The 27978-nt window shown below is 42.6% G+C and overlaps 1 protein-coding gene across 2 annotated transcripts in view; it reads right to left on the bottom strand.

Annotated features, from left to right (window-relative positions):
- The window catches only part of KPTN (kaptin, actin binding protein), a 72138-nt gene that overhangs the window by 37415 nt on the left and 6745 nt on the right, over positions 1-27978 (bottom strand). For both annotated transcript variants that reach the window (XM_082262916.1, XM_082262917.1), the window contains exons 2-9: positions 25319-25401; positions 23616-23700; positions 20501-20555; positions 16839-16914; positions 15309-15382; positions 13188-13297; positions 5834-5947; positions 5683-5761 (exon numbers count right to left, since the gene is read on the bottom strand). In XM_082262916.1, coding sequence (XP_082119042.1) covers positions 5683-5761; positions 5834-5947; positions 13188-13297; positions 15309-15382; positions 16839-16914; positions 20501-20555; positions 23616-23700; positions 25319-25401 — 676 coding nt within the window. The remainder of the gene's footprint in view (positions 1-5682; positions 5762-5833; positions 5948-13187; positions 13298-15308; positions 15383-16838; positions 16915-20500; positions 20556-23615; positions 23701-25318; positions 25402-27978) is intronic.

Below are 27978 nucleotides of genomic sequence, written 5' to 3'. Positions count from 1 at the left end.
GCTGTAATCGCAGCAAAAGGTGGCGCTACAAAGCATTAACTTAAGGGGGCTGAATAATTTTGCACGCCCAATTTTTCAGTTTTTTATTTGTTAAAAAAGTTTGAAATATCCAATAAATTTCGTTCCACTTCATGATTGTGTCCCACTTGTTGTTGATTCTTAAAAAAAAAAAAATACAGTTTTATATCTTTATGTTTGAAGCCTGAAATGTGGCAAAAGATCGAAAAGTTCAAGGGGGCCGAATACTTTCGCAATGCAGTGTAAATAAACATATAGATGATATTAATAAATATATAAAATAGCATATGTAATAACATTCATAAAAAATTAACATGATACTAAAGATTTCACAGTTGCTGAAGTTTAACAGAGAGATGTATTATTAGCTGTTTGGCCTATTTTGACTACATGTACAGGGGCTGTGTTTTTGGGCATGAGGGGGGAACAGGCGCAGCATCCAGCTCCACTGCCAGCAGGCTGAAATACATGGCAGCTGGATGCTGTACTGAGTAGTACTTTCTTTTACGGCTGTATGCATTCAAGGATTAATGCCCGGAATGGAGATTTCCTGCATCCTGGGCATAGGTCGGTGAACACATACAGTGATATACATGAGTAAAGCAAGGTACAGCATCCAGCTGTGGCGTACTTTAACCTGTCACAGGTTTGGATAGGCTGCTGACAGCGATGCTGTACTTGGCACCTGTGCTGCCCAGATGCCCAAACATGCGGGAATATGACGCACAGGGGCCAAATTGCCCATGTGCATAAGGCTTAAAACAGTGAATAGAATTGTGGCACAAATGGTCACTGTAGGAAAAGCAGTATATTATTAAATGTGTGCAATATAACATTTGGGAGGAAGTGATCCAAGAACAGACACCTTTCAAAGATTGGACAAAGGTGTCTGGAAACACATCCTATAATATTGTAGTAATGAGTCACATTTTATTGGTACAAAGATAAAAAGACAAATGTTTAAAATGCCATATGTGTATCATGACCTGAGTACATATGCATCTGCTATATAGTACAGATATCACATGAAGTTATAATATTATATTATATATATACACATATACACACACACACAGTATCTCACAAAAGTAAAGTAGTGAGTGTAAAGCTTGTATAACAATGTAAATTTGCTGTCCCCTCAAAATAACTCACCACACAGCTATTAATGGCTAAACCACTGGCAACAAAAGTGAGTACACCCCTAAGTGAAAATGTCCAGATTGGGCTCAAAGTGTCAATATTGTGTGTGGTCACCAATATTTTCCAGCACTGCCTTGACCCTCTTGGGCATGGAGATAACAGGTTGCCACTGGAGTCCTCTTCTACTCCTCTATGATGACATCACAGAGCTGGTGTATGTTAGAGACCTTGCACTCCTCCACCTTCCGTTTGAAGATGCCCCACAGATGCTCAATAGGTCTGGAGACATGCTTAGCAAGTCCATTTACCCTCAGCTTCTTTAGCAAGGTAGTGGCCGTCTTGAAGGTGTGTTTTGGGTCGTTATGTATGTTGGAATACTGCCCTGTGGCCCAGTCTCAGAAGAGAGGGATCATGCTCTGCTTAAGCATGTCACAGTACATGTTGGCATTCATGGTTCCCTCAATGAACTGTAGCTCCCCAGTGCCAGCAGCACTCATGCAGCCCCAGACCATGACGCTCCCACCACCATGCTTGACTGTAGGCAAGACACACTTGTCTTTGTACTCCTCACCTGGTTGCCGCCACACATGCTTAACATCATCTGAACCAAATACGTTTATCTTGGTCTCATCTGACCACAGGACATGGTTCCAGTATTCCATGTCCTTAGCCTGCATGTCTTCAGAAAACTGTTTGTGGGCTTTCTTGTGCATCATCTTTAGAAAAGGGTTCCTTCTGGGATGACAGCCATGCAGACTAATTTGATGCAGTGTGCGGTGTATGGTCTGAGCACTGACAGGTCTGAGCAAAGACAACCTCTGGATATGACGCTGAGCACGTGCACTCAACTTCTTTGGTCGACCATGGCAAGGCCTGTTCTGAGTGGAACCTCTCCTGGTAAACCGCTGCATGGTCTTGGCCACCATGCTGCAGCTCAGTTTCAGGGTCTTGCCAATCTTCCTATAGCCTAGGCCATCTTTATGTAGAGCAACAATTATTTTTTTCAGATACTCAGAGTTCTTTGCCATGAGGTGTCATGTTGAACTTCCAGTGACCAGTATGAGAGTGAGAGCGATAACACCAAATTTAACACACCTGCTCCCCGTTCACACCTGAGACCTTGTAACACTGAGTCACATGACACCGGAGAGAGAAAATGACCAATTGGGCCCAATTTGTACATTTTAACTTAGGGGTGTACTCACTTTTGTTTCCAGCAGTTTAAACATTAACGGCTGTGTGTTGAGTTATTTTGAGGGGACAGCAAATGTACACTGTTATACAAGCTGTACACTCACTACTTTACATTCTAGCAAAGTGTCATTTCTTCAGTGTTGTCACAGGAAAAGATATAATAAAATATTTACAAAAATGTGAGGGGTGTACTCACTTTTCTTAGATTATATATATATATATATATACATACATACACACACATACATACATACATATACACACACACATATATATATTATACACACACACACACACACACACACACAGTTGTGCTCACGAGTTTACATATCCTGGCAGAATTTATGATTTCTTGGCCATTTTCCGAGAATATGAATGACAACACAGAAACTTTTCTTTCACTCATGGTTAGTGTTTGGCTGAAGACATTTATTAATCAATCAACTGTGTTTACTTTTTTTTAAAATCATAATGACAACAGAAACTACCCAAATGAACCTGATAAAACGTTTACCTACCCTGGTGATTTTGGCCTGATAACATGCACACAAGATGACACAAAGGGGTTTGAATGGCTATTAACCACTTGTCGACCGTCCCACGCAGATTTACTGTGGCATGGCGGCACGGCTGCGCATAATCACGTAGATCTACATAATTCTGCACAAACGATTTCGGTGGCATGCACGTACCGCCGGAGCTGTGCTCCCGCTGTGATTAGACACAGCGGGAGCCAGACCACCGGAGGAGCGGGCCCGATCGCCACCGGCCTCCTGCGATTTTCAGAGAAACTACCTATGTAAACAAAGCAGGCGGCTCTCCTGTCAGACAGGCACAATGAGATTGTGTGTCTCAGCTAAGCTGAAACACCAATCTCTGTGTGCCTGTCACCGAACCCTCCACCCCCCCCCCCCCCCACAGTTAGAAAGCACAATTTAGGCTCATACTTAACCCCTTGATCACCCTTAGTATTAACCCCTTCCCTGCCAGGGTCATTTTTACAGTAACAGTGCATATTATTTAGAACTGATCACTGTATTGGTGTCACTGGTTCCCAAAAAGTGTCACTTAGTGTCATTTTTTGTCCGCTGCAATGTCGCAGTCCCTCTAAAAATCGCTAATCGTCGCCATTACTAAAAAACAAAAGCAAAAAAAAAAAAAGTCCAAAAATATTCTTTTTTGGGATTTTTTTTTACCAAAAATATGTAGCAGAATACAAATTGGCCTAAAGTAAAAAAAAAAACTAATTTTTTTTATTGGGAATGTTTTATAGCAGAAAGTAAAACATATTGTTTTTTTTTTTCGAAATTGTCGCTCTTTTTTTGTTTATAGCGCAAAATCTAAAAACCGCAGATTTGATCAAATACCACCAAAAGAAAGCTCTATTTGTGTGAAAAAAAAAGACATCAATTGTATTTGGGTACAGTGTCGCACTACCTTGCAAATGTCAGTTAAAGCAATGCAGTGCTGAATTGCAAAAAATGGCCTGGTCATTAAGGAGGTAAAACCTTCCGGGGCTGAAGTGGTTAAAGGTAACCATCCTCACCTGTGATCTGTTTGCTTGTAATTAGTGTGTGTGTATAAAAGGTCAATGAGTTTCTGGACTCCTGACAGACCCTTGCATCTTTCATCCAGTGCTGCACTGACGTTTCTGGATTCTGAGTCATGGGAAAAGAAAAAGAATTGTCAAAGGATCTGCGGAAAAAGATAGTTGAACTGTATAAAAAAGGAAAAGGGATATAAAAAGATATCCAAAGAACTGAGAATGCCAATCAGCGGTGTTCAAACTCTAATCAAGAAGTGGAAAATGAGGGGTTCTGTTGAAACCAAACCACGGTCAGGTAGACCAACTAAAATTTCAGCCACAACTGCCAGGAAAATTGTTCGGGATGCAAAGAAAAACCCACAAATAACTTCAGGGGAAATAAAGGACTCTCTGAAAACGTGGTGTGGCTGTTTCAAGATGCACAATAAGGAGGCACTTGAAGAAAGATGGGCTGCATGGTCGAGTCGCCAGAAGAAAGCCATTACTACGCAAACGCCACAAAGTATCCTGCTTACAATGCACCAAACAGCACAGAGACCAGCCTCAAACCTTCTGGCACAAAGTCATTTGGAGTGATGAGACCAAAATTCAGCTTTTTTGGCACAACCATAATATCTACATTTGGAGAGGAGTCAACAAGGCCTATAATGAAAGGTACACCATTCCTACTGTGAAACATGGAGGTGGATAGCTGATGTTTTGGGGATGTGTGAGCTACAAAGGCACAGGAAATTTGGTCAGAATTGATGGAAAGATGAATGCAGTATGTTATCAAAAAATACTGGAGGAAAATTTGCATTCATCAGCCCGGAAGATGCGCATGGGACGTACTTGGACATTCCAACATGACAATGATCCTAAACACAAGGCCAAGCTGACCTGTCATTAGCTACAGCAGAATAAAGTGAAGGTTCTGGAGTGTCCATCTCAGTCTCCTAACCTCAATATCATTGAGCCACTCTGGGGAGATCCCAAACGTGCAGTTCATGCAAGACAGCCCAAGAATTTACAGGAAATGGAGGCTTTTTGCCAGGAAGAATGGGCAGCTTTACCATCTGAGAAGATAAAGAGCCTCATCCACAAATACCACAAAATACTTCAAGCTGTCATTGATGTTAAAGGGGGCATTACACAGTATTAAGAACTGGGGTATGTAAACTTTTGATCAGGGTCATTTGAGTAGCTTCTGTTATTATGATTTACAAAGAGTAAACACAGTTGATTGATAATAAATGGCTTCAGCCAAACACTAACCATGAGTGAAAGAAAAGTTTGTGTTATTTATATTCTCTGAAAAATAGCCAAGAAATCATAAATTCTGCCAGGGTATGTAAACTTATGAGCACAACTGTAATTATATATATATATATATATATATATATATATATATATATATATATATATATACACACACACACACACACACACACACACATATATATATATACACACACACACATACATCCACTGCATGTAACACACAGCGTGGTACAGTTGTACTTTTAATTTATTGTTTTTTCTGCCCATTACATGTTTTATATGGTCATAAAGATTGTATATATACATTTGATAAGTCACTTGGTACAAAACGTCCTTACTCTCATGTGGTATACACATTATGCCAGGACCGTTTGATATCTGATCTCTTTGTACCTTGTTACTGTACCATGTCGAATTGTAATTTGGCCTTTTGGTAGGCCTGTTCTTTATTAAAAAGAAAAACGTTGAAAACCTCAATTAAATTAGAATTAACAAAAACACACAACATGAAGGGAAGAACTGACCTATAAACAGCAGACAGCTCTATAGTACTGGTCACCAGGACGCTGTACTCCTCCTTAAAGGTATGTTCACTGCAAGCATCTATGAATAAAGTGCACAGTTACAATATAACAATACAGAAAATAACCATTAACTGAAAAATCTTGTTAGAACCTTCACCATCCCAAGGACACCGCAGTTCTGCTGCACGCTGTGCACAGGGAATCCTGAAGATCAGCAACTTGGAGAGAGGACCATCCTGTTGCAGTGACCAGCTCTGCAGAATCTCTGCCAACAGAATAAAAGATGTCTTATTATAATAAAGCAACACCTAAGATACTTCTATTCCCTCTAACAGTTCCTGTATTACAACGGAGTTGTAAAGGGAGTTAGTACATTTGATCCTGTGGGATGTTTTTTTCTATGTATAAAGCTCCAGAACTTTACTGTATCCTAAACCAGCAAAGAGAAAGCACAACAATGCAACACTGCCACCTTCTGGTCCATATGAGCAAACATTTGTGGAGGGGGTTAAAAAAAAAACTGCAGTAGCAGTCATGAGCTTGTTACTGATTTGTTTAGCCAGCTTCTGAATGTAATGTAAGATTGCTCTGGGAGCTTAAATTGTATCTATGCGTAACAAAACTATTTCAGTGTATTTTTTCCTGAAGATATGAGTTTGACAAAAAGTTGCACGTACAAGCAACATAAAAAAATGCAAATTATTATTATTTTTTTTTATTATTATAAAGGATTTATATAGCGCCAACAGTTTGCGCTTAACAAAATGAGGGCAGACATTACAGTTACACTACAATTTGGAACAAAAGGAATCAGAGGGCCCTGCTCGTTAGAGCTTACAATCTAAAAGGGAGGGTCAATTAATACAAAAGGCAATAGCTGTGGGGGATGAGCTGATGGAGCAAGTGAAACAGCGTTATTAGTTAGTAGACGGGTAGGCTTCTTTAAAGAGAAGGGTTTTCAGGGATCGTCTAAAGATGGATAGATTAGGGGACAGTCGGACAGATTGGGGTAGAGAGTTCCAAAGAATGGGAGAAGCTCTGGAGAAATCCTGGAGGCGAGCATGGGAAGAGGTGACAAGGGAGCTAGAGAGCAGGAGGTCTTGGGAGGACCGAAGAGAGCGGCTAGGTTGATATTGTGAGATCAGGTTAGTGATGTAGCTGGGGGCAGAGTTGTGGATGGCTTTGTAGGCTATTGTTAGCACTTTGAACTGAACGGTTGGTAAGGTGGATAAGTCTTGCAGCAGCATTCATTATGGATTGAAGGGGGGATAATCTATGTAAGGGTAATCCAATGAGGAGGGAGTTGCAATAGTCGAGGCGAGAGATAACCAGGGCGTGAATTAAAAGCTTGGTGGTGTCATTGGTTAAAAAGGGCCGTATTCTAGCAATGTTGCGGAGGTGAAGGCGGCATGATTTGGACAGGGATTGGATGTGAGCCTGAAAGGACAGTGCAGAGTCCAAGGTTACCCCTAGCACCCTGGCATGTGTGGAAGGACTAATAGTTGTTCCATTGATCTTGACAGAGAATTCCGGGGAAGGGGCACGTAGAGGAGGAAATATTATGAGCTCGGCTTTAGATAGATTCAGTTTGAGGAAGTGGTGAGACATCCAGGCTGATATGTCTGTTAGTAGATCAGTGATGCGGGAGGAGACTGATGGGGTGAGCTGAGGGGTAGAGAGGTAGATTTGGGTGTCATCAGCATAGAAATGGTAGTGGAAGCCATGGGAGGCTATTAGCTGACCCAGGGAGGAGGTATAGATTGAGAATAGTAGCGATCCAAGGACAGAACCTTGGGGGACCCCAATGGTAAGAGGAGTTGCAGGGGAGTAAGTGGAATTGTAAGTGACACTGAAGGTGCGGTGAGATAGGTAAGATTCGAACCAGTGGAGAGCACAGTCACGGAGACCGAGCGAACTGAGTTTTTTGAGAAGGAGGGGGTGGTCAACAGTGTCAAAGGCAGCAGAGAGGTCCAAGAGTAAGAGTATCGAGTAGTGACCATTGGTTTTTGCTGTTAGTAAGTCATTTGTAAGTTTTAGGAGAGAAGTTTCTGTGGAGTGTTGCCGGCGAAATACAGACTGAATGGGATCAAGGAGGTTATTCTCAATGAGGTGCTTGCTCAGGCGGTTGTAGACTAAACGTTCAAGGAGTTTGGAAGCAAAAGGGAGTAAGGAGATGGGCCTTAAGTTATTAAGATTGGAGGGGTCTAGTGAGGCTTTCTTTGGTATGGGAGTTACTAGCGCATGTTTTAGAGAGCTGGGGAAGATGCCAGTGGAGAGGGAGAGGTTGAAGATATGAGTTAAAGAGTGTAGGATAGAGTCAGAGGGTGACCGTAGTATTTGAGAAGGAACAGGGTCCATTGGGCAGGAAGTTAGGTGGGCATTAGAAAAAATTTTTGTAACTTCCTCTACAGTAGTTGGGTTAAACAAGGGAAGTATTGATTGTGCAGGAAGACAAGGTGTGTAAGGTGAGGGAGATATCTTTAGTGTAAAGATCTCTTCACGAATTGTATCAATCTTATTTTTGAAGTGATTGGCAATCTCTTGGGCAGTGAGTAAGTTAGTGGGTTGAGGCAATGGAGGACGAAGTAGAGCGTTGAAGGTCGAAAAGAGATGACGGGGACTGTGTGAAAGGGTGTTAATGAGAGTGATAAAGTAGGTCTGTTTGTCAGTGTGGAGGCAGGAACTGTATTTTTGGAGGGCAGATTTATATTGGCTGAAATCTTGCTGTGACTTAGTCTTACGCCACAGACACTAAAGAGCGCGACTACGTTTTTTGAGGCTTCTGGTATTGTCTGTCTGCCAGGGTTGAAGCGGTCGGGGCCTGATTCTGTGTGTAGTGAGGGGGGCCAAAGCATCCAGGGTTGATGACAGTGAACTGTTGTAGACAGAAGTGGCCATGTTGGGGCAGGAGAGGGATGAGATTGTGTTGAAGAGACCATCTGTAGCAGAAACAAGAAGTGAAGGGTTCAGATGGCGAAGGTTTCTACGGGTAATTGTTCGGTAGTTGGAAGGTAAGGAGGAGGACAAGGAGAGACTGAAACTAATGAGGTGGTGATCAGAGAGAGGGAATGGAATGTTGGAGAGCTTGTGAGGGGTGCATAGGTAGGAGAACATGAGGTCAAGGCTGTTGCCATTAGAGTGAGTAGAAGCATGTGTCCATAGTTTTAGGTCAAAAGAGGAGGTTAAGCTCAAAAGTTTAGAAGTAGTAGGAGTGTTAAGATTAACAGGGATGTTGAAGTCTCCAAGAATGATTGTGGGAAGAGAGAAAGTAGGGTAGCCAGGCAGAGAAGTCATCAAGGAAGTCTGATACCGGTCCAGGAGGCCGATAGATCACAGCAATTCTCAACGAAACTGGAGAAAATAGACGAATACAGTGAGCTTCAAATGAGGAGAGAGACAGAGAAGGGGGTGGATGAAGAACCTGAAAAGTGCTTTGAGGGGAAAGCAGAATTCCAACCCCACCTCCTTTCCGTCCACTAGGCCTGGGAGAGTGAGTCCACAGGAGGCCACCATGGGAGAGGGCAGCAGGAGAAGGAGAGTCAGAGTCTTTAAGCCAGGTCTCAGTAATTGCAAGCAGGTTGAAGGAGTTTGTGATAAATAGGTCATGGACAGAGGTGAGTTTGTTGCAAACAGAGCGGGTATTCCAGAGGGCGCAGGAGAAGGGAAGGTTGGCTCGAGGCAGAAGAGGAATAGAAACCAGATTGTGTGGATTTCGGCTGGTGTCAGAGGATATGGGGTGACGGGTATGTCTGCCAAAGGTAAATGATGGGGGTCCAGAATTTGGGGAAATATCTCCAGAGGTTAGGAGAAGCAGAAGGGTGAGGGAGGTGATATGGGAGTATGATTTATGAGGGGGGACACATTTCAGTGTCCTGTAGGTTTTATTGGTGTGTGGGTTCAGAATCAGCAGGAGTTGATGAGTGCAGTATAAAGGTGAAGATAGGAGTGAGGGTGATATATCCAAGCTGTGGGGCGGAGGAGAGGGGTGAAGGAGAGAAAGTTTTAGGAGAGAGGATGCAAACATGAGAAGGAGAATTAGGGATTGCATAATACCATCTTTTTTATTTTCCAGGGCCTCTTCTTTCAGAAAATATATAATGTTCTGGGAGTTTTTAGTAATTTTTTAGCAACAAATGTAGCTTTATCTTGTGTGCAAAAAAAAAAAAAAAAAAGAATAATAATCATAATAATAAGTAAATATAAATAAATGGAAGAAATTGCCGTAGAGAACTTGTTAAAGAGTAACTCCACTTTTATTGGGAAAACAACATTCCCTTCTGGGTGATCTATGTACATTACAAGGATTGTAACAAACTTTGTTGCAGATTCCTACCTTTTGTTATTCTGAAGAAATCACTGTTTGTTGCTATGTGCTGAGTGGGACTAATGGGAGAGGTTTTTCTAATTATTTGTCAGCTGTGGCAGCTGCAGGGCTCTAATGAGAAAAGCTGCTGGACCTGCATCCTTTTAGACATGTTCCTATTGGGAGTATCTCAACAAAAATTAATTTTTTTGTTCCCTCACGAAAGTGGAGTTACCCTTTAAAGTGGTTGTAAACTGCTGGGTTGACTTTTTTTTTTAATTTTCAGACTTGCAAGGTAAAGCCATAATGTGCTAGTATGCATCACATACTCCCCCAGGAAGATGGAAGCGGCCTCCAGCTATGACATCGCATCACTGGAATGCTTTGGTTTCAGGGAAGTTTCACATAATGTGCTAGTATGTAACTATATGCAAACATTACATATATACAGTGCCTTGCGAAAGTATTCGGCCCCCTTGAACTTTGCGACCTTTTGCCACATTTCAGGCTTCAAACATAAAATATATAAACTGTACTTTTTTGTGAAGAATCAACAACAAGTGGGACACAATCATGAAGTGGAACGAAATTTATTGGATATTTAAAACTTTGTTAACAAATAAAAAACTGAAAAATTGGGCGTGCAAAATTATTCAGCCCCTTTACTTTCAGTGCAGCAAACTCTCTCCAGAAGTTCAGTGAGGATCTCTGAATGATCCAATATTGATCTAAATGACTAATGATGATAAATAGAATCCACCTGTGTGTAATCAAGTCTCTGTATAAATGCACCTGCACTGTGATAGTCTCAGAGGTCCGTTTAAAGCGCAGAGAGCATCATGAAGAACAAGGAACACACCAGGCAGGTCCGAGATACTGTTGTGGAGAAGTTTAAAGCCGGATTTGGATACAAAAAGATTTCCCAAGCTTTAAAAATCCCAAGGAGCACTGTGCAAGCGATAATATTGAAATGGAAGGAGTATCAGACCACTGCAAATCTACGAAGACCTGGCCGTCCCTCTAAACCTTTAGCTCATACAAGGAGAAGACTGATCAGAGATGCAGCCAAGAGGCCCATGATCACTCTGGATGAACTGCAGAGATCTACAGCTGAGGTGGAAGACTCTGTCCACAGGACAACAATCAGTCGTATACTGCATAAATCTGGAAATGGAAGAGTGGCAAGAAGAAAGCCATTTCTTAAAGATATCCATAAAAAGTGTTGTTTAAAGTTTGCCACAAGCCACCTGGGAGACACACCAAACATGTGGAAGAAGGTGCTCTGGTCAGATGAAACCAAAATCGAACTTTTTGGCAACAATGCAAAACGTTATGTTTGGCGTAAAAAGCAACACAGCTCGTCACCCTAAACACACCATCCCCACTGTCAAACATGGAGGTGGCAGCATCATGGTTTGGGCCTACTTTTCTTCAGCAGGGACAGGGAAGATGGTTAAAATTGATGGGAAGATGGATGGAGCCAAATACAGGACCATTCTGGAAGAAAACCTGATGGAGTCTGCAAAAGACCTGAGACTGGGACGGAGATTTGTCTTCCAACAAGACAATGATCCAAAACATAAAGCAAAATCTACAATGGAATGGTTCACGAATAAACATCCAGGTGTTAGAATGGCCAAGTCAAAGTCCAGATCTAAATCCAATCGAGAATCTGTGGAAAGAACTGAAAACCGCTGTTCACAAACGCTCTCCATCCAACCTCACTGAGCTTGAGCTGTTTTGCAAGGAGGAATGGGCAAAAATTTCAGTCTCTCGATGTGCAAAAACTGATAGAGACATACCCCAAGCGACTTATAGCTGTAATTGCAGCAAAAGGCGGCGCTACAAAGTATTAACTTAAGGGGGCTGAATAATTTTGCACGCCCTAATTTTTCAGTTTTTTATTTGTTAACAAAGTTTGAAATATCCAATAAATTTCATTCCACTTCATGATTGTGTCCCACTTGTTGTTGATTCTTCCCAAAAAATTACAGTTTTATATCTTTATGTTTGAAGAGATAAGTTTTTTGGATCTTACATTGGAAGATTGTAATCGTTTCTGCCACCATCCCGACAAAATTGTTTGTGGTTTTTGGTGCCTCAAGTCAAATATGGGATTTTATGGGCAGGAGTATAGGAGAATAAGCAGAGGTAATATAATATACAAAGTTTATTGCGATTAGGCAATGTATATACAACAATTAAATGGTGACTTTAATGGGTAAAGTCCCATTGTGCAGTGAAGAGGATTCGGCACCTTCTCTGCACTCATCCCAGTCTTTGACATGAGGAACAGCAGAGCAAGACCACATACAACCCACTTTTAAGTCACTTATTGCCACATGCAAAACACACTTTATTTTCTTCCTCTTCACTGCACAATGGGACTTTACCCATTAAAGTCACCATTTAATTGTTGTATATACATTGCCTAATCGCAATAAACTTTGTATATTTGTATATTATATTACCTCTGCTTATTCTCCTATACTCCTGCCCATAAAATCCCATATTTGACTTGAGGCACCAAAAACCACAAACAATCTTTATGTTTGAAGCCTGAAATGTGGCAAAAGGTTGCAAAGTTCAAGGGGGCCAAATACTTTCGCAAGGCACTATATATATATATATATATATATATATATATATATATATATATATATATATATATATATATTTTGTCACACGGTAATTACGCAGCGATTTTTCAAACACAATTTTTTGGGAAAAAATACACTTTAAAGAAAAAAAAATAAAGGGGTGCTTGAATTGTTTTTATTATTATTCATTTTATACTAAACTTTTTTTTTTAACATTTTTTTTGGATGAAACTTTATTGCCATCACAAGGGATGGCCAACAGCGAGGTAAAAAAAGAGGCGGAACCGGACGCGTCACTCCTGGGGTCACAGAGAGAGCGGAACGATGTGGGACCCCCTTCTGCCACCCACAGAAGTGATCGAGTGGCTATTTAGCCACTCAAATTACTTCTGCTAAAAACTGATTAGCTGGCTTAATAATTCAAAACCAGGATGATGCCTATAGGTGCAGGCATCATCTCGGTAAATATACTTCAACCCAATGACATTCTATGGGCAAGAAGTAGTTAGACCTTTTCAATAAGGTAGTGTTTGCCAAGAACAGTAAAATAAAAAACAACAGACTATTTTTTTTTTTACAGGAAAGGTTTGAGTTCCTCTCACCTCGCTTTCCTTGATCAACATGTGAGATGCAAAAATATCCACTTTGACATCCGTATGCCGTAATGCGTCTTTGGGTATCTGGGATGTTATGAACACTCAACCATGTAACACTGTACAATGAAAAACGCTGTGGTAAGTTTCAGGGGTTAATAAAGCAAAGCAGTACCCCACAATTAAAAATCATCACTCTGAGCAAAAAAAGAAATACACAGTTAAAATACACATAAGTATACAAAAGGACTTCTTCAAACATGTATAGGTCCTGTGATTTACAAAGGCCACCTTTCATAGCCAGGCAGGAGAGAGTTTTAAAGCAGAAGTCCGGTATTCTGTCCACTTTGGATTCCTAGGTTCCCTCTCCCCTAGCTGAATAAAAACGCTGCATATTTTTTAAAATGAATGTCTTACTTTTCGTTTAATTCTTGAATTATATCCTGTGATGCCATTGGCTCCCTCGGGAAAATGCGCTGCCCCCAGGTGCTCGGGGAAGGATCTAAACAGGCCCGGGGGGGGGGGGGGGATAGGGACCACATTTCCTGTGACTCAATGGGAATGCACAACAAGGTTGGCATGTATGTGGACAGAACTCAGTGCTACAGGAGAGCATAGGTGCCAATCAATGGTAATAGGCAGGTTGCAACCAGGTGCTGTAAAGATCGTACACACTCACAGATGTAAGCATGATGTAATTATCTTACGCTTCGCCTTCAGTAAGTTACAAAAAAACAGGAAATGCAACAAGGAACCATCTCTCCAAAAGGAGAAAAAGAGCAGCATCTGGTTGCAGGACCTGGAAAACTCAAACAGGAGGGATAAGGCACCTGTTTGGGGGAAAAGAACAAGGAAGGCAAGTACCTTGCTAATAATATTCTATTCCTGCTAGCTGGAGTTCAGCTTTAAAGGATAAGTTCACCTCAAGGAACATGTTTAAGGTGTAATATGCTCCTATCCATTTATCTCCCACTGCCATTGCTCCCCGCACCGTGACAGTGGGCATTAGAAGCTCCCTCTTACATGTGCTGTAACAATTTGCAAACAGCGCAGCTGTGTGGGGCCCTGCCCACACGGCTGCATCATTACTTCACAATACAAGTACTCTGTAAATTAATAGACTACAAGTACTGTCAACCACTGCGGCTGATGGCTTGTAGTTCTTAATGCACTGCAATGGGGTTGGTGAGTACCTTTGCAGTTTATTGATTCTTCTTGCAACTCAGTAACTGCCTGCCCGTATCAGAGGTACAAGTAGAAAAAGTACTCAGAGTGTGCAGGATTCAGGATACAAAGTAGAAAAATAAACTTTTACCTGTAAAAAGATGTGCATTTATTATTTTTTTTTTTACAAAGGTGAACTTAGCCTTTAATTTTGCAACTGCCCTAATCACCGATGTGCTTCAACAAGGAATTAGCCTTATCACACTACTTATTTAGATAGCCACAGATGGAGCGATTTTTCCCGGCAGGGTGCAAGGGGAACACAGGGACGGCAATTATTGCACAGAAAATCAAACAGGCTGGTTGGACCCAAGTTGAATGATCAATCAACATGGGTACAATCAGCCTCTATACACCGTTTGAATCTCGGTCAGCCCCTGCTGAACTGGCCGAGATTCCAATAGACTATGGCCAGCTTTACTGATCATATAAAAGTCAGGTGACAGCTGAAGATGATGTCCAATGTGGCAGGAGGCAAGCTAAACAGAATTACAAATCCTTTTGCAGCACAGCAGTGCTTTCTTTAACCACTTCCCGCAAACTGACATACCTGTACGCCAGCTTGAAGAAGTGGTTGTACCGGGATGATGCCTGCAGCTGCATGCATTATCTGGTACCGTTTTTTTAGATCCCGTGGTCGGCTTTTAGGAGATAACAACCGATGCGGCTCAGCAGCCGTTTGGCCGTTATCCCAGTGAGCGGGAGGGGATGCCCCCCCCTCCCGTGGCTCTGCCCAGGTCTCCCGTCCCACCGGGGAGACCCGAGCAATCAGCAGATATCTTCCAAGGTACAACGTGCGGACCTGGCAACTAAGGGGGAGACTGTAAGAACAAGTGTGGCTACATCCTGATGACGCTTGATTTTGTGATAGTAGATGGTACATGTATCAGAAGAATTGCATCTTACTTGCTGGGGAGATCTCTCAGCTCTGGAAAAAGGTTTTCAACTGGTTGTTCTTCAAACTGATGAAGGCTTTCATTCTGTTTTGAAATTAAAAGATTACAACATATTAATAACAAAGGAAATTCACATTACTAACAACATACAAAGCCTTAGGCTCCGTTCACACTAATGCAACTTGTCATGCAGTCCATTTATTTCTATGGGCACCCGTTCCAATCTATGCAACATAAAGTCACATTGACTTTGAAAAGGTTTTGGCACTATCTGGATGCTATTTTTTTGCGACTTAAGTGCCAGAGAGCGTTTAGTCACATCAAAGTGAATGGAGCCTTTGACCCGAGCTACATCAGCAACTTCATCTCAAAAGGATCACCTAAACCATCCTCCCAAGACCTTCTAGCTCCCTAGTCACCTTATTCCATGCTTGCCTCCTGAACTTCCCAGAACCTTTCCCATCATCTGGAACATCTTACCCCAATCCATCTGACCATCTTCTATTCTGTCTGCCTTAAAACAATCTCTGAAATCTCATCTCTATAGTGAAGCCTATCCCACCTTTATCTGACAACTTTTACTTTCCCCATTAACTAATCCCCCCACAGTTATTACCTGTTGTAGCACATGCCCCTGTCTTTTAGATTGTAAGCTCTCACAAACAAAGCTTTTCTAACCCTCTGGTCTTGAATTGTATTGTACACTGTACTGTCCCCCTTTACCGTGTAAAATGCTCTGCAAATTGCTGACGCTATAAACCCTGTCAAATTAAGATTTATAATAATGGAGAATAGATGACTTGGTAAATAATGTGCTGCTTTAATCCGCTCTTGAGTTAATCCATTAAAATATTCTTGCCTGTACTACAAAGCAGATGAACTGGTAATGGCAATTAAGTTCAGAAACCTGAATGTTGGTGCAATCCTTTTTTTTTTTTTTTTTTTTTAAATAATAACAGAGTTTTATTGTCTTTTTTTCTCATTATTACCAAAGATACAAACAGTAGAAAAAGAAAAAAGCATAGGCTGTGACAGTGATAAAGAAAACCTTTGTCCAACGGAGGAACATTTAAGAAGAATCTGTATAACATGGTACAATAACAACCTGAATGTGTTTGCAAACAGCTTTAAAGGTTCAGCAGCTACCAGCCATATTTTGAGCCATCTGTGGCCATTACTGCTTGACAGAAGTCAATCGAACAATTGACTTGTGTTGAACAGAATATTGGAAATTTTTTATTTAATTAGCGGCTGCAGCGCTGATCAGTGTACTAACAGTGGAGGATTCCCGCTGTCAGAATACAATTTCAGGGGAGGATTCCTCCATCCACCTCGCTTGTGTGGATGGAGCAATCAGTTTGTTTGTTTTATTAGCCCGCTGACGGTATGTATATGCATTTTTTTTTCTACATTATTACAGTGAACTGTGGTTAGGATGTCACTTCTATCTCTTGGTCTAAGATGCTAAAAGCAAAAAGCAACAGCATTATTTTAATGTATACCCATCTGTATGTGACAGATCAGCTGAAAATTGTCTTACCTCTTTGTAAAGATGGATGTACTGATCATTGCCTCCCAGTAAAAACACAGTCTCCTGCTGATCTCTATCCTGAACCCTATCAGAATGATAGAACAGATTTTAAAAAGGTACTTATATATAACTAGATGGGAGCTGCAATTGCCAAACTGTTCCAAGGCTGTCATTGTTATTCTTTGACTTGAAACTATGGCTGACTTGGAACAAGCATGCATACTTAAGGTGCCAGTACACCTAATACACACAGCCCACAGCTTACACCTTCAAAATGTCAGTTATGCCATCTTTCATAGCTTTATTCTGGCAGAATCCGAATAATAGGAATAATAACAAACATTAAATAAAATAGACTACACTGTACAGTAATTATAACAACTAAAGCAAAAGTGGAACAGTTTTCTATAAAAAACAATCGAGTTTAACTGAAACTATATGCAGAATCAAAAATAGCATATATAATGCAGTCTGTCAATAACATTAAGGGCTGGTTCACACGATGAATCGCACAGGAATGCTCTGTACATTCCTGTTCAATTCACATGCAATTTGGGTGGAGTGTGATTTCAGCCCATTCAATTGAATAAGGATCGCCATTGAAGTGCGTTTTGAATGTGGTGCTGGAAATGCGCACCGAACGCAGGTTTCCCGTACTGCTTTAGGTGTGAACTGGTGTGAACACAGCAGCTTTTTTTTTTTCCCCAAGTCCCCCTGTTACAATGTTTTATAGTCTGTTGATCCTGCCAATAAGGCTGTATTTTAACTTTCTTTAGGCGTTTGTATATATAACTATACCGCTGGCTCTCTGGGAAAACAATTTGCGGTGCAACGCTTTTAAAAGGGTTTTAGGCAGTTAGAAGGTGATATAGGAGAAGGTGCCATATAACTTTCTGTGGCTGCGAAGAAAAGCATTATGGCTACAGCATGGGTACAGCCCCAAACAACTGCAGTACTCCATTTAGGTAGGGAGGAAAGGGGGGTTGGAGGCATTAATGTGATACTAAACCTTTGATTTTTTTTTTTTTTTTAAATAAAAAAACATGGCTATAGAGCAGCCCTGATCCTCTTCTTCTGGGGTCCCCCGCCAGCCCTTCAGGCACCTCATCCATGAGGGTATCTGTGCGGGCTCGCTTTCAAGTCCCCCTGCTGCGTCCATTGACACAGACAACTATATCGCAGGATCTCTTGAAAAACAATTTGCGGTGGAACGCTTTTTAAAAGGGTTTTAGGCAGTGAGAAGGTGATACACGAGAAGCGGCTTTCCAAGGGAGCACCCATGCAGGCTCGCTCCCAAGTCCTGCTGCTGCGTCAATTGGCACAGACAACAGCTGCCCCTGCTCCTGTGTCACAGCTTTTGATTGACAGCAGTGGGAGCCAATGGCTCCTGCTGCTATCAATCTGTCCAATGAGGAGAGTGACAGCAGCTGGAACTGCTGTGCTCGTGCACATCGCTGGATCGGATTAGATCAGGCAAGAAAAAAGGGGGGGTCTGGGGGGGGGGGGGAGCTACAGCACAGAAGGTTTTTCACCTTAATGCATAGAATGCATTAAGGTGACAAACCTTAATGCTTTACAACCACTTTAAAACCGAGGTTCAACCACCTGCTTTTACTGGATAAACTGGTAAAAATCTCTGCTCCTCCAGCACTCACTGGAGCACCAGAAGGGAGAGGGAGCAGGAGTGGCTGGTTCAGCATGCGGAGAGGCTGAGCCAGCTGCACATAAGACATCTGGGTGGTACACAACAATATTTTTGGGATTGCTCAGAGTCTGGAGCGGGTCTGTAACATCAGCTGGCAGGAGACTTTAGCCCTCTGTCGGCTGATTCTGGGTCATATGTAAGTGCACTCCACTCCTGCATCCCACACAGCTTTAGCCATACTTCTCTAAAAAACAGCCATCTCATCTAATGATTGGTAAGCAAAAATATATTACATTTTGGTTTTACGGGTTAGATACACTCTAGTTTTTCAAATAAAAGATAACAACTCCACTTTTGCGATTCGGCTGCAAAATTATTACACCTGTGCTTTATTTTTATTTATTTTCACATTATACCGAATACATACATTCATAAAAAAAGAACACTCTTACATATAAATGTTTCCCTTTTCCTCCCACCTCCCCCATTCCCCTTGATCCCATCTCTTCTTTAACCTTGCAAGACCTCCCTTACAATCCTTTTCCTCCACCTATCCTTGTTTCAGGCACCCATTAATTCAAAGTATCTCTTTGCACCCTTAAACTCTCTCCACCCTCTCCAGATGTTAATAAATATTTCAATTTTATTTTCTCCCAAGTAATACAATCCTTCCATGTTATCAATATTTTCTATCTTTCTGACCCAGTCTCTTAACCTCCCTGGCGGTCTGATTACCGGTATGTCCAGATTTCTGTGCTTAAAGTCGTACATTATTTTGCATGGAAATCTGTTGTTTTAAATTTTAAAACAACGTCCTCCCCCGCTGTCCTCCTGCTGTGTTCTCGGCGATGCCGTCACATGTCTTCCGGTTCCCTTCCCTACGAGCTTTGCAACGCAGGGGGGTGGGGGGGGTGTCACCGGCGGTAATTTCAAAAATGTAAATACTCCAAATGACATGATACAAAGCTGTGATCCTAATGGATTACACTGTATCATGCCATTTCAGCACAGGATTTCACCTGGTAACTTTTCCAGTGCCCTGCCCGTGCTTTTTCAGTTCTTTGTGCCTGGAAAATTGAGAATGACCATGGCGTCCAAAAATCGTTTTTTTTTTTGCGCAAAATTGCTTTAAGACGAACTGGAAAACAGCGACAATGAAACGGAGTTACTTGAAGAACTGAGTGATAGTGATTCGTGGGAAAATTCGTCATCAGGTACGGAATGTGACGACAGCGACAATTCTGATGTCTCTTTCTGGCACATCGCTCCGTTGGAAATTCTGAAGAATCATTTGATATACTTCCCAAATTCCACAAGCTATGTGCCAGAAAGAGACATCAGAATCATCGCTGTCGTCACTTTCCGTTCCTGATGATGAATTTTCCCACAAATCGCTATCGCTCAGTTCTTCAAGTAACTCCTTTTTGCTGTTTTTCAGTTCGTCTAAAAGCAATTTTGCGCAAAAAAAAAAAAAAACGCTTTTTGGACGCCATGGTCGGTCAAAATTTTCAAGGCACAAAGAACTGGAAAAGCACAGGCAGGACACTGGAAAAGTCACCAGGTGCAATCCTGTGCTGAAATGGCATGATACAGTGTAATCCGTTAGGATCACAACTTTGTATCATGTCATTTGTGTATTTACACTTTTGAATTTCCCACCGGTTCCAACACCCTGCGTCGCAACGCTCGCAGGGAGGAACCGGAAGGCAAGTGCCGGCAATTGGCCGTGCACAGAGCGGGGAGAGACAGTGAGGACTCCGGGGAGGACGGCGGGGGAATCGCAGGGAAGGTGAGTACCATTGCAGGGTAATCCCGAGTGTGGCTCGGGGTTACCTCTTTTGGTACTGAAAATTAACCCAGAGCCACACTCGGGAATACCGCCAGGGAGGTTAATGTTGGGCTTTCTGATAGCTGCCATCGTTTTGGGATTAGGTATTTTGCTGTGTTTATTAAGTGAGGTGTCCTCACTTACACCTGTGCTTTAATACAAGTAGAACAATAGCGTACAAGTTATTTCAATACTCACTCAGCATGACATAACTGGAAAGGGGTAAATTTCAGTTCTAGATTCAAGCAACTTTCTGAGAAAAAAAAAAAAAAAGAAGTCAACTGAGCAACAAATAAGAGTCCAACTTCTTATAAAAAGTGTTCCTAAGGACATTTGTTTTGCTCATAGAAAACTTCCTACCAAACCACAGAGGTGATGGGAAGAAATTTGCTATGGAAAATATATGAAAGGACTGTACATTGATCATACAGTAAAGGGTGAAGAAGTGAGATGCAATGCTGTGTATCCTGCAGAAAGTGTTTCAACCATTGCACATCAAATCTGATGAATGGTGACTGAACTGCAATACAATGTTCTGTGTATACCCTAGAACCTATAGATCCCAGGTACTTATACAATGAGATCCCATGATAAACATGCATTTTTTTTTAATCGCTGTATTGAGTTTTATTGTTAGTATCTGTGGCACCAGTGGTGGCAGCTGGCAGTTATAGTACTCTTAGGGCACTTCACACCTAAGAAATCCCTTGTGATGTGCTGTTATTTGTTAACATATGTTTGCATTAGGACAGCCCATTTATTATGATTGAGCTGCCAACACACCGCAATGGATAAAACACATGCAAACCTTTCTTTTAACAACGCAGTGCACCACAATGCATGTTATGTGCATTGAACTCCATTGTACAGTGCATGGAAGTGCTATACACAATGATTGGCACTGCAACACCCTGCGCTGTGCATTACCATGTACGTACAACTTGGTTTGTGTCTGAGCTGATTTACTAACTCAAAGAAGTCAAAGTGAAAGCAAAAACAACCCAAAAAAACAAAAACAGCTGAAAGCACCTCAATGAGCAACTCAAAGATGACTTCAGTAAGTGAAGGTAACTGTATTGGATTTGTTATGGAGACCAGTTCTCGTGTACCATGAAGCCTTAACTTCAGTTCCAGAAGATTTACCCCCTGTTCCTGACCAGGCAATTTTATGCGATACAACACTACGTTATTTTAACGGACAAATGCGCGGTTCTGCGACACAGATTTCCCACAAATAGAGCTTTCTTTTGGTGGTATTTGATCATCTTTGCGGTTTTTATTTTTTGCGAAATAAACAAAAAACTACCAAAAATTTTGAAAAAAAAAAAAAATACAATATTTTTTACTTTCTGCTATAAAACATCCCCCCCCCCCAAAAAAAATTTTAAAAATCGAATGTCTTCATTATTTTAGACCAATATGTATTCGGCTACATATTTTTGGTAAACAAAATCCCAATAAGCATATATTAAACGGTTTGCGCAAAAGTTATAGCGTCTACAAACTATGGGATATATTTATGGAATTTTAATTTTTTTTACAAGTAATGGCGGCGATCAGCGACTTATAGGGGGGACTTCGATAATGCGGCAGACAAATATGCACTGTCATACAAAAACGAGACAGTGGTCCTTTGGGACTTTGTGTGAGGTAAGTCACTATAAGTATCAATATTGTATAAAGTCACAGAATAATAAATATCAAATATTACATGATAAAGATAATAATATGCAGGTAAAATTTTGACATCCATAAATAGAGGGCTTGACATACAGTAAATAATTATCATACATAAATACATTTCATATTACAATAATGAATATTTATATATAAAAATATATCAAAAAATAAATATATATCATATAGTCAGCCTCCAAATGGTATGTCTTCATATCTATGAGCTCTATGGGTATTGTGGCTCTCGAAACGCGTAGAGCTCATAGATATGAAGACATACCATTTGGAGGCTGGCTATATGATATATATATATATATATTTATTTATTCATTATTGTAATATGAAATATATTTATGTATGGTATTTACTGTATGTCAAGCCCTCTATTTATGGATGTCCAAATTTTACCTGTATATTATGTTTATGATATGATTATAATATTTAATAAATTAATAATTAACTATTATTCTGTGACTTTATACAATATTGATACGTAGTACAGTGACTTACCTTTCACAAAGTCCCAAAGGACCACTGTCTCATTTTTGTATGTTGCATTATGGATGGAGGTTTGTCACTGTGCATACCTCAAATCATATTCCCTTCTCTGTAAATATGCACTGTCACTGTACTAATGATACTGGCTGGGAAGGGGTTAACATCAGGGGTGATCAAAGGGTTAACTGTGTGCCTAGCATGCGTTTTACTGTAGTGTGGGATGTGCTTTTCCTATGGGAAGGCATAGATCTGTGTCAATGCTTTTCAGGAACACGGGATCAATGCCTTGCGTTCTGCCTGTGTACCAAACGAACATTGGGTGTCAACGAAGATCGGGTCTACGGGACCTGCTGTGTAGAATCAGAGCAGGTGCAAGCCGCAGGATCAGGTATTTATACGTGATCCTGCACAGCATGGCGGCCCTGTAGCGATAAAACTACTATAGGGCAGTCGCCAAGTGGTTAAAGATGAATTCAAGGTATAGATATCTTCTAAAGCGTGCAGCTTGGACGAATGTAACCATGTACAGTATATACCATACCTGGTTGATGTCCCGGAAGATGGAAATAACTGATGCAGACACCGCTACTCCAGTGATCTCCACTGGCTTCCAGGTCCCAGGCCAAGTGTGACACAGACGATTGACTGCTCAGCACACGCGCCTTTAAGAGAATGCTTTGTATCTTCTAAATGAATACAAAGCTTTCTCTGATTGGATGAGGTGGAGAGTGTGACATCAGCACCCTGCCTCTCCGCCTCATCCATTCAGAGAATACTTTGCATTAATTCAGAAAATACAAAGCATCTCTTAATGGTGTTCATTTCATTTTCATGTGACCTCCAGGCTGACGTCAGAGGGAGATCTCGGCCCCTCCCACTGTAGCCCGTAGATCAGAGTAGGAGAGCGGCCGGAAGTCATGTGACCGGCCTGGAGATATCTGGGAAAGGGTATTTAGAGGCTTTATTTTCAACAAAAACTTACACTGTGTTATGGCTGCAAAAAATAGAGGGGCTGGCAGTGAATGGTAGTATAGGGTTACAACCAATTTAAGTGGTCTTCTCCAGTTGCAGTGATAGAAATAAGAGGTTTTTCTACATAACATGGTATACAAAACATTTGTGCATATGTGAATCTTACGTGCAATGGAATCCAGATTATATTCAGATCCAGGCTCATAGTCACAGTAAATATTCAGAAAAGGACTGGCCTTATCTCCTGAATCCTAAAAATAATCAATGTGCAACCAGTTACAGACAGATATGCTATATATATATATAATACACACACATATACATACACACACACTGTATACATCTTTAAAAAGTAGACAAGGGTAAAACACTGTTTTTAAGGGCTTTCACAATTTCAATGCCCTCTGAAGAATTATCTGCGTTCAGATCACTTTTCAGAGGGCCTTTGGCAGGGAGCAAGGAGGCATTATATTGCCTCCTCAAAGTCCAATTTAACCCTGTAATGCCGCACACATGCATTGCAAGTGGTTGTACTTGCAACGTGGCACCACTGAGCTCAATGGGCAAGTTTGACTAGGGGTGCCACCTATCAAACTGTGCACCCTGTGAGTCCCCTTAAGTGCCCCCTTACACCAGTGTCCCCACCAGAGTGTCCCCTTACACCGGTGTCCCCATCAGAGTACCCCATACACCGGTATCCCCATCAGAGTACCCCATACACCGGTGTCCCCATCAGAGTACCCCATACACCGGTGTCCCCATCAGAGTACCCCTTTACACTGGTGTCCCCATCAGAGTACCCCCTTACACCTGTGTCCCCACCAGAGTATGCCTTACACCGGTGTCCCCACCAGAGTACGCCTTACACCGGTGTCCCCACCAGAGTACGCCTTACACCGGTGTCCCCACCAGAGTACGCCTTACACCGGTGTCCCCACCAGAGTACGCCTTACACCGGTGTCCCCACCAGAGTACGCCTTACACCGGTGTCCCCATCAGAGTACCCCATACACCGGTGTCCCCATCAGAGTACCCCATACACCGGTGTCCCCATCAGAGTACCCCCTTACACCTGTGTCCCCACCAGAGTACGCCTTACACCGGTGTCCCCACCAGAGTACGCCTTACACCGGTGTCCCCACCAGAGTACGCCTTACACCGGTGTCCCCATCAGAGTACCCCATACACCGGTGTCCCCATCAGAGTACCCCCTTACACCTGTGTCCCCACCAGAGTACGCCTTACACCGGTATCCCCACCAGAGTACGCCTTACACCGGTGTCCCCACCAGAGTACGCCTTACACCGGTGTCCCCACCAGAGTACGCCTTACACCGGTGTCCCCACCAGAGTACGCCTTACACCGGTGTCCCCACCAGAGTACGCCTTACACCTGTGTCCCCACCAGAGTACCCCCTTATACTGGTGTCCCCATCAGAGTACCCCCTTATACCGGTGTCCCCACCAGAGTGCGCCTTACACCAGTGTCACCATCAGAGTAGCCCCTTACACCGGTGTTCCCATCAGAGTACCCGCTTACATCAGAGTCCCCACTTAAGTCCCTAACTACATGGCTGTGGCCCTTGGGCCATAATCCGGAGACCTCTGATCAAAAATAAGTATTTCCCTTACTTTTGAGAGATTTCATCTCACTTCCACAATGGGACACAAAAAAGCAAATCAAAAACTGACAGATCTGCTCAACATCCTCTAATGTTAATCTAGTCTTGTCTTTAGATGTCCTGTATTGTATGGTGCTGTAGGTGTAAGAAGGGAGTTATAAGTAGAGTTGTACATTCGTGCTTTAGGGGAACAGAGTGAAAAGGCAGCTAAAAAACTGGGGGTCTGCCCCCCCTCATGGCATTCGCACCTTAATGAAAGTGATCCCCACTACCAGACCGCGCTTGGGAGGAGACTTGCTGAAGGAATCGATAGAAACGATTTCAGCATCCACTGAAAAATACAAGCAAAGGTTATAAATAGTGGAGTGCAGACATCATGGTGTATTAGGCTGGGTTCACACTGGTGTGGGGGGAAAACAGGGTGTAAATCGCAGGCTGTACTGCACCCGCAGCAAAAACACATCGCTCTTATACAGACACGCCCACCCGCCATTAATTCTTACCGCACCCCCAGACATCAGAAAATGCAGCGCTTTTGCACCATGTGGTTTCTGTGAGGCTGAACAGCCTGCTAGGACCATGTGAACACAGCACACAGTGAGTGCGGGGGTGTGATCCCAGCCCTGAGTGTATGTGACCCCCAGCCCTGAGTGTATGCGACCCCCAGCTCTGAGTGTATGCAACCCCCAGCCCTGAGTGTATGCGACCACAGCCCTGAGTGTATGTGACCCCCGCCCTGAGTGTATGTGACCACAGCCCTGAGTGTATGCGACCACAGCCCTGAGTGTATGTGACCCCAGCCCTAACTGGATGTGACCCCAGCCCTGAGTGTATGCGACCCCAGCCCTGAGTGTATGCGACCACAGCCCTGAGTGTATGCGACCACAGCCCTGAGTGTATGCGACCCCAGCCCTGAGTGTATGCGACCCCAGCCCTGAGTGTATGCGACCCCAGCCCTGAGTGTATGCGACCCCAGCCCTGAGTGTATGCGACCCCAGCCCTAACTGGATGTGACCCCAGCCCTGAGTGTATGCGACCACAGCCCTGAGTGTATGCGACCACAGCCCTGAGTGTATGCGACCACAGCCCTGAGTGTATGCGACCACAGCCCTGAGTGTATGCGACCCCCGGCCTGAGTGTATGCGACCCCGGCCCTGAGTGTATGTGACCCCCCCAGCCCTAACTGGATGTGACCTCAGCCCTGAGTGTATGTGACTCCAGCCCTGAGTGTATGTGACCCCCGCCCTGAGTGTATGTGACCCCCGCCCTGAGTGTATGTGACCCCCGCCCTGAGTGTATGTGACCCCCAGCCCTGAGTGTATGCGATCCCAGCCCTGAGTGTATGCGACCCCAGCCCTGAGTGTATGCGACCTCCGCCCTGAGTGTATGTGACCCCCCCAGCCCTAACTGGATGTGACCTCAGCCCTGAGTGTATGTGACCCCAGCCCTGAGTGTATGTGACCCCCGCCCTGAGTGTATGTGACCCCCAGCCCTGAGTGTATGTGACCCCCGCCCTGAGTGTATGTGACCCCCAGCCCTGAGTGTATGCGATCCCAGCCCTGAGTGTATGCGACCCCTGCCCTGAGTGTATGCGACCCCCGGCCTGAGTAATAAAGAAATATGACCAGCGCTACGGACTAGATGTTTGGGAGAGAAATATATTAGATAGAGGTGTAAGCTGCCCCAATCAGACCTTGGGGTTAAGGTGCAAGTGTTATAGAAGAAGTGTGAAGATTGGTGGTGGCGCTACCTCTGAAATAAAAATAAATATAAAGAATGCCCCTTGTGAAGTGTAAGGGGAAGTGTACTGGTAGACAATACCCACAAATGGTGCAATATCTAAAAATAATAATAAATGGATAACGAAGATATATTCAAATCAAATAATACATGCGAAGAAATTTTATATATATATATATAAACCGATGTTGTGACAAAAGACCCACAACCGAAGATATGTGAGTGATTTCCAAATGAATGTGCCACTTGGTCTGTGACAACGTGAGTGAAAGAAAACATATAAATTAAAATAAAAAAGTGGATAAGTGAAATTCCACGAGTGGCCACTAGGTGGCGCAAATAGCTTGGTACAACCTGTATGTTGATGTATGGAGATGTTCCTTTTTGAGATGAACGAGCAGTCAGAGTAGTCAGCGGCGGGTGCCCTGAGTGCTCACATGAAAGGAAAAAACCCCATGGTGAATAAAAGTAACATACAGTGGTAAATAAGCGGCGTAGTAGACTCACTCGTACAGTAGATCAGGGTCAGAATAGTCGTGTTTGCCGGGAGGCTTCCGCGTTCCACGGCCGACAACCGGAAGTGACGTTTGACGTCGGAGACTCCGCCCTACGCGTTTCGTCACAATGACGTCAACTGGAGCGGCGTCAACATAGCGTACTCCCGGAATATTTATAGCCGCCCGTATCCAGGTAACGGAGGGGACGGAACAAAACACCGCCATGTTGCTACTCCCTCTCCGGAAGCCATATTACTCAGCCACTAGCTTCATTATGGATGTGCAGGGGAACGGCCATACTTCATCATATCTGATCTCATTAATTTGTCCGAGTGTGCTACGAGCCTTTAACTTACTAAAAACATAACTTTATTGTGATCATATAAAACATGCTAAAAAAGCCCGGATTATAAAAAGTGAAGAATAGATAAAAGAAGAGGGCCATATCTACGTATATATCATACAAAGAATAAAAAAATATATATAAGTGTGAAGAAAATTTGTGAGATATATATACAAATATAAAAAATAAAAATACAAAATATAAAATATAAGAGAGTGTGAATACAGAAATCCTCGAACTATACAAGACAGGTCTTATGCAGTCTATGTAAACACGCAAGGGGCAACAAAAGTGGGGATGGTTCAGTGCGGATAAAAACTATATATTT

Source organism: Pelophylax lessonae (assembly GCF_965119305.1).
Source record: "Pelophylax lessonae genome assembly, chromosome: 7".
NCBI classification, from domain to species: Eukaryota; Metazoa; Chordata; class Amphibia; order Anura; family Ranidae; genus Pelophylax; species Pelophylax lessonae.
The sequence above is the reverse complement of the archived record's forward strand: the minus strand, read 5'-3'. Positions and strand labels throughout refer to the sequence as shown.